We start from the raw sequence: 8,333 nt of genomic DNA on the forward strand, positions 1-8,333 counted from the left end.
TACAGAAGACAGGCATATGAGTTGAACATTTACCTGAGGTAGATACACTCCTTGGAGAGAACAATCATTGAGAAAGAAGGGCTGCCTATGCACAGGGAGACAGCTTAGGGGGCAGGAGTCCATGGAGGGATGGACACTGGGAAGAGATAACTATGGGGAGTAAGTGGGAGGGGACCTGTTGCAGTGTGGTAAACTGTGGTCAATATCATGAGACAAAGTATATGTAAACTGCTATAAGGAAAGTGATTTTGCTCTGTAAATCTTCACCCAAATCACAGTAATAAAAAAAATAAAAATTAAATTAAATTTTTTAAAAAAAGAAATCAAATGATGTATTGCATTGGGAAAATCTGCTACAAAATATCTCCTTAAGGTCTTAAAAAGCACAGATGTCACTTTGATGCCCCAAACCATGGTGTTTTCAATACCTCAAATGCATGCAAAGGTTAGATGGTGAAAAAGAAGAATTGTTGCATTTAAATTTTGATGTTGGTGAAGAATATTGAATAAACTGTGGACTGTCAGAAGAATGAGCAAATCTGCTTAGAAGAAATACAACCAGAATGCTCTTTAGAAGCAAGGGTGGTGAGAATTTGTCTAGCTTTCTTTGGACACATCATCAGGATGGACCAAGCACTGGAGAAAGACATGATGTGTGATAAAGTAGAGAGTTAACAAAAATGAAAGAATGAAATGGACTGTTACAATAGGCACAACCAAAGACACCAATGATCATGAAGATGATGTAGGACCAGCCTATATTTTGATCTGTTATATTCTAGGTCACCATGAGTTGAAGCCATCTTGACTGCAACTAATGACAACAAAACAACAACAACATAACAACACATTTCTGCTGATAACAGCCCTTTTAAGAAATCAGGAATTTGAAGGAGCCTGGTGAGAACAACCACAGACAACCACTTTGATCTATCATCATCTGTGTGCTGAAAGAACACTACTGCCCTACTTCCTCTGCCTATTTTCAGTGAAATTGGCCATTCTAAACTTCACAGTTAGGAAATATTATCTTGGAAATCTGTAAGGGCACTGTTGAACACAGAGTTACTGATTCTATGGCCTTCTAAAATCTCAAGAGTTTTGGGGATCAGACAATCTTGAATTTAAATGCTGTATCAAGTATTTTTCAGCTGTGTGACATTGGGTAACTCCTCTAGGCATTAATTTCCTCTTCTGCAAAATGGACTTAGATGTTATCTCAGCAGCACTATTAGAGGATCAATGGGAGGCTGTAGGAAAAGCTCAGACATTAGCTCTGAATAGGAGTTCCATAATGGCAGCCATCACTACCATGCTCGTTACCATCCAACTTACGTTTCACGTACAGGCGGCCTATCACCTTAGCAGTTCCATATCTGTTGGACACTTCACATACATAGCTGCCTGAGTCTGAGGGACGTGTGTTCTCAATGAGAAGTCCCGTCACAGTCTTCTGGAATCTTCCAGAGAGCTCCAGAGGCATGTTGTCCTTTAGCCAGCGGTAATCTGGCTCAGGGTGCCCAAGTGCTTTGCAGGGCAGTTCCACACGCTGCCCTGCCATGGCTTTGCGAAGATCAAACCCATCCAGTATGGATGGGGCTGAGTTCGCTGGATCTGTAGAAGAAAGAAAAATTCTTACAGGCAGTGAATGAGGAATTGAAACGATCATTAAGAATTCTAAGGCTTCATGTATAATTTAAAATACATCATAGCAATGATATAGATCTTTAAGATTTTTGTGTGAACAACAAAAAAGATCTCTATTCATACATATTACTTCCACTCAAAACTTTGCTTCTCATTCCCTAACATATAACTAAGGAATCCAGAATCATCATGCCTTTATAGTGATTGTCAGCTAAGGCCAAAAACTGGATGGTTTTCACTGGTGTTAAAAAAAAAAAAAAAGGAAGAAAACAAAGAAGAAGAAGGAAACTGAGACTTAAATTGACCAATTTTTCCGAGCATACAGGGAATTTCACAAAGGTCACTAACCAATGTGGAATGTACCAAAGAACAGATAAAATAGGATCAAAGGAAACACAATAAAGATGTAAAAAAAAAAAAAAAAAAAAAAGAAAAACACTGCCATCGAGTCAATTCTGAATCATAGTGACCCTATAAGACAGAGTATAACTGCCCCATAGGGTTTCCAAGGCTGTAAATCGTTATGGAAACAGACTGCCTTATTTTTCTCTGTGGTGTGGCTGTTGGGTTTGAACCACTGACCTTTTGGTTAGCAAATTAATGTCTTAATCTACCAGAGCTCCTTCAGTGGACATACAATGATCACAAAATCACACAAATCCTCTATATACAAAGAAACCTTAAACATGGACTCAGAGTTTATCTTGTACAAAGAATTTAACTTTACTGAAAGTAATCGGTTTTTTGCCTTAAGCCTAAACCTTTAGAATTCCTGAGTAATACTCCCTGCCATTGAGTCGGATCTCACTCATAGCGAACCCTTCTTGGGTTTCTGAGGCAGTATCACTATGGAAGTAGATTGGCCAATCTTCCTTCTGAGGACTGGCTGTTGGGTTTGAACCTCCAGCCTTCTGGTTAGCAGTCATTGTGTAATTGAATGGGGGCTGGCCAGGCCACATGGGCCACCAGGTAGCCTCAGGAAGGAAGAGGAACTTGATTCAATTGTGCTAAGACTAGCCAAATGGTTAATTTTCTACTGTGCATGTCCTCTTCTCTCTTCACAAGCTCAATGCCACTTGCTGACAATGACAACTCCTACTTTTCTGAATGGAGATGTCTTGCGTACAGATGAACTGCTCAAATAAAAATGATATACTTTCATTTCTTTTGTGGTTTGATTACTTTGATACTGGGGAATGTCAGACCGCCCCTTCCAAAGGAGCAATAGTAGAAATCATTGTTTAGTATAAGTGAAATTTATTTCACAAGAAACTTTACACATAGGTGTTTAATTTGAAAGTGTTTCATTTATTCATTTAACAAATATTCTTTGACCCCCAAGTACAAGAGCAACATGGAGTTAGGCACTGGAGATGCAATGGGGAACAATGTAAGGAAGATGCCCTCTTGGAACATATGTTCTAGTTGGGTCATGGCACCTGCAGGACAGGCAATGCATAAGCAAATAAATAATTTGGACTGTGGTAAGTATAGTTAAGGGCATAAAAGAGGATGGCACAAGAGAGAGTACAGGCATGTGTTTGGTGTGATGGAAAGGAGGGCCCTTGGGGAAGATTTTAGGTATGGCCTGTGACAGGGACAGTTTTTCTGACACCTGAGCTGAAAAGGAGGAAAGAAGACAATCAACAAGGTGCAGTCAAACCTACATGGATACATTTTACAATAACTTTAAATCTCATTTAAGATAAAATTAATTCCTTTTTTCTTTCAAAGCTTAGCTTTTTAGAATAGTAGTTTGTACTCAGTCTATGTTCTCATCTTATAGCATTAGCATGTTTCTTCCTTAATTACTGTATTAAATTTTCTGTTACAAAGAGTCCTAGACATTATTTGACAGACACAGAGATTCTTATGTGACCGCTTCAATGACATGTGACTCTGTTGACCCTTTCTTTCTAACTATCACCTTCTTTGTCTTCACCTCCACATTCAATCCTAAATGTTCAGTCTTATTCCCTGGCTACACTTCTGCTTGTGTGTCAGTGGTTCAGATGTTGCTCAAGTCTCTTTCCCAAGTGCTTCACAGGCAATCTTACTGGGTTCTCATGGCTTACATGGTGACTAAAGATTCATGACTCCTCCTATCAATTTTTGAACATAATAAAGCACTTATAAAAATTTAGGAGCTCTGGTGGCATAGTGCCTAAGGCATTTGACTGCTAACCAGAAGACTGGTGGTTCAAACCCACCAGCCACTCCTCAGAAGGAAGACTTGACAATCTACTTCCATAGAGATACCACCTCGGAAACCCAAGGAGGGGTCGCCTTTTAGATGGAGAAATGTTTATTTTAATTATTTTGCTAGTATTAAACTAATCTTACAGAAAGATCTCTGTGATAGTTAATTTTATGTGTTAATTTTGCAAGGCTATGTTTCCCAGTGGCTTGGTCAAACATCAGACTAGTTGTTGTTTCATAATGAAATTTCATTACGAAATGAAATAATTTCATAATGAAATGTAACAATATAATCATCTTCCATAATGTAATCTAATGCAATATAATCAATCAATCAGTTGAAAGGGGAGTTTCCTTATGGTGTGTTCTGTGTCTAGACTATAAATAGTTATTTTGGCAGAATGATCTCTCTCTCCACTCTGTACTGTCTCTGTCACCTGACCTATATAGTTCTTGAGACAAAACAACAAAAGAAATCTCTAGCCTGCAACCTGACTTATGGATTTGGACTTGTCATCTCCACAGTCACATGAGCCAATCTCTTGAAACCAATCAATCAATCAATTCTCTTTCTCCCTCTCTCCATGTATAAACATCATTGATTTTGTTATGTGTGTATGTACATATACAAACATAAACACACACGTACTACTGGTCCTATTTGTCTAAAGAACACTGACTAAGACAATCCCCAAAGAGCTTTCTCTCATCTTGTCTTAATGGTGTCATTATACATTCCTCCTCAATGCAAACAAGAACTTTTCTAAGATATTCTGAACATGTATAAACGTCACACTGTCATTAAAGCTACTATATGGACAAAGATGACAGGTACCATTCACTTTGTAATTAATTCTTCTTTACAGATTTTTCAAGAGTTTACTTTTATTGTACTGATTAGTTTTACCCTGTTAGCATAGTACCTAAGGAATTTGACTGCTAACCAGAAGGCTGGCGGTTCAAACCCACCAGCCACTCCTCAGAAGGAAGGTTGGGCAATCTACTTCTGTTGTGATACTGCCTCGGAAACCCAAGGAGGGGTCGCTATGAGTCGGGTCTGACTCAATGGCACATAACAACAACAACAACAACAACATTTTACCCTTAACAAAGGCAACAAGACTTAAGAACTAAAAATATGGAAGAAAATAACAATTGTCCTTAAAAAGAATAGGTAAAGAAAATAAATATTTGAAAGTTCAGAACAGAATTAATGTTAAAAAGAAAAAAAATAGTTAAAGAATCGAAAAATCAAATTTCATTTAGTTCTAACTTGTATTTTTTTTAGACCTTGAATGACTCGTGGGCTTTGGTTATTTTGAAAATTAGGAAGAGAAATTCAGAAAGAACATTATCAAGGATAATAAGTGGGTGTTCAGGGAACCACGTTTTTAATTACTCTCCTCACTTAACAACTTTCTATCCATCTCCCCTACATAGCCAAATTTCACTTCCACCTTCAACCCTAAATGTTCATTCTTACTCCATGGCTATACTTCTGCTCACGTCTCAGTGTTTCAGATAATCTTGAAGTATCTATGCCAAATAACCATTGGTTAATCTCATTACACTATTATAGCCTTGTTCCTACACAGAGCAATTGGTAGTAACCACACAGAAAATTTTACACTCTAAAGCTATAAAGGCACAGGTCAGATATTTTGTATTTGATTTTCTAATACTGAGATGGACATTTCACACTTCTAAGTCTAAGCTACTCCACAGAATGTTAATGCCTCAGTGTTTGAGTAGATTTTTTTTTTTTTTTTTTTACAGATGAGCCAACTGCAAGCCAATTGTTAAGACTACTCAAAGGGTTGATATTTTCTCCAACTATAAATATCATAAAAGAAAACATAAATCTGATGTGAAAAGCAGAGTGGAATCAATAGCTTCCAGGATTTTTCACCTGAGAACAACCTGGAAGGTGGCAGAAGGGCATGAATATCTTAAACTTTAGGTACAGATTGCTTCCCCAGCTTTGTTAAGGATAATATTGGGGAAGAAGAAGTGTGGTCCATATGACCCTACTTTTCCCCCTCTGAGCTATGAATGAATGTGTGCAGGATGGTGGTGGTTAGTACTTTCCATAAAAGACCAGATCAAATGTAAGGCAAGAAGGTGTTGTTTTCATAAGGAAATCATATTGGATCAAAGGAATCTGGAGTTTTACAAAATGTGAAAAGACTTTGCTTGGAATATTTGTATTTGTATTACACTGTATTGACACTGGTTTAAAAGACCCTTAAATTTGCTAGAAGTGAGAATAGGGAAACTGTGTCTTTCTTACTTTCAGTAGGAAAGACCAATTGTTAGAAAAGGAAATAATGTTTGGTGAAGTGGAAGGTCAGCTGAAAGGAAGAAACCTCTCAGTCAACTGTTGTTGCTGTTGCTGTTATGTGCCGTCAAGTCGGACCCAAATCATAGCAAGCCCTCCTTGGGTTTCCAAGGCGGCATCACTATGGAAGTAGATTGCCCAACCTTCCTTCTGAGGAGTGGCCAACACAATAACCTCAAAAATGGGCTCAAATATACCAGTGATCATGAAGATGGAACTGGACTGGTAACATTTCATTCTGTTTGTACATAAGATCACTATGCATCAGAGTTGACTCAATGATAACTAATAATAATAACAAATTTGTTAAAATATTTTTTTGAGGGGAACCAAAGGCTCATTTTCATTACACATTTCATGATATTGGTTGAGTCATGTCAGGACACTAATGAAGGAATATCAGAAATAGCAAACATGGTCTTGACGAGTTTTTACCTGATACAAAAAGTCTAGCGCTGTTACTCTGTCTTGTCTCCCCAGTATATCTATGCCGTGTGATACAGCGGTAGTTATACAATCCGTCTTCATTCTGTACATCTTTAATATACAAGGCTCCCGTGGATGTGATGAGAAATCTAGATCCTGAAACACAGGAAAAATGATTGTCTGATTAAAAGTAATGAAAACAACCAAATTACCTAAAGGAATCATTGAATAGTTGTTTTTTTACCTGATTTAACTCTTACAAAGGCTAAAAATAGGAGTGCATATCTTACATGCCTAAACTATCATAATTTTTTAACTAACTGAAATTAGAAGCTTTTAGTAAGTATGTTACACAACAAATATATACATTTGTTGTTGTTGTTGTTGTTATGTGCCGTGGAGTCGGATTCCTTGGGTTTCCGAGGCGATATCACTACAGAAGTAGATTGCCCCATCATCCTTCCGAGGAGAGGCTGGTGGGTTTGAACTGCCAGCCTTCTGGTTAGCAGAAGCGCCTTAGGCCCTACGCTACCAGAGCTCCCAGTAAGTATGTTACACAACAAATATATACATAGGAAATCTAATCTCACAAACTAATTTTTTAGGTCATGTATTTATTTTACAGAAACATTTGGTATATAATTACTATGTAGCTAATTAGCAGATTGTCTTTGAACACCATCTTTCGCTTTGAATGATACAAGTTAAGCAAGCATTACTTTTATTTTACAATTTGCTACCTCATCAAAGTGTAAATTCATCTTCAATTTGAAGTATTTCAATAAAAGCACAAAAAAATGTTAGATAGTAAAGCAGTGAGATATCCCATAATCCTCCCAAGAAAGACTGTTTTGTTTTCTCATCATAATAACCAACATTTATTGATACTGCTGAGACAAAGACCAAGTCTTACTATATTTGGTGCTTTAGAGCACTTTGTTATGTCTTACTCATTAATTTTACAGTGACATTTCAAATAATAGGTAGTCCAGTGACTAAGGCATCTAACTGCTAACCAGAAAGTTGGTGGTTCAAACCCACCAGCCACTCCACGGAAGCAAGACTGGGCAATCTACTTCCGTAAAGATTTACTGCCTCAGAAACCCAATGCAGGTCGCTACGGGTCAAAATCAACTTGATGGCAGTGTTTTTTTTTTTTTGTTGTTGTTTATTCAAATAATACTGTCATTGAGTTGACTCTGACTCATAGCAATCATTTAGGACAGAATAGAACTGTCCTATAGGGTTTCCAATGTTGTACATCTTTACAGAAAGAGATTGACTCATTTTTCTCTTGCAGAGGAGCTGGTGCATTTGAACCACCAACCTTTTGGTTAGCAAAAAAATACTTTAACAACTACTCCACCACAGCCCCTTATTCAAATAATATAAGATCACTATTTTCCACATAAGGAAAAAAAATCAAGCTCCGTCATTTCTTCTCCATATCAGTGTTAGAACCCTGTACATTCTTTGTGACTTAGGATTTTTGCCTGGGAAAGTCTAGATGCACACAAATGGTCAACATTAATTGATCACAGATTAGTATTGTCTTAACAAGGGTGCAAACAATTTTCCCTCTTGCCGAGGTCCAGCCTCAGCTGTGGGTCTCTGGAGGGAGAGGTGGCGTCGGTGAGATGATGGAGACACACTCACACAAGATGAAGATGTGCCCCACATAATGAGGTGGCCTTCTTTATTTTATACTGTATTGCAGATTACA

General features: G+C 37.6%; 1 protein-coding gene across 1 annotated transcript in view; it reads right to left on the bottom strand.

The window, feature by feature from the left end:
* The window catches only part of DSCAM (DS cell adhesion molecule), a 981,394-nt gene that overhangs the window by 451,822 nt on the left and 521,239 nt on the right, over positions 1 to 8,333 (bottom strand). The window contains exons 5-6 of the mRNA XM_042781616.1: positions 6,620 to 6,766; positions 1,336 to 1,614 (exon numbers count right to left, since the gene is read on the bottom strand). Coding sequence (XP_042637550.1) covers positions 1,336 to 1,614; positions 6,620 to 6,766 — 426 coding nt within the window. The remainder of the gene's footprint in view (positions 1 to 1,335; positions 1,615 to 6,619; positions 6,767 to 8,333) is intronic.

This window comes from Orycteropus afer, unplaced genomic scaffold (genome assembly GCF_000298275.1).
Source record: "Orycteropus afer afer isolate SDZICR_OR568_19922 unplaced genomic scaffold, OryAfe1.0 scaffold00137, whole genome shotgun sequence".
Taxonomy (NCBI): Eukaryota; Metazoa; Chordata; class Mammalia; order Tubulidentata; family Orycteropodidae; genus Orycteropus; species Orycteropus afer.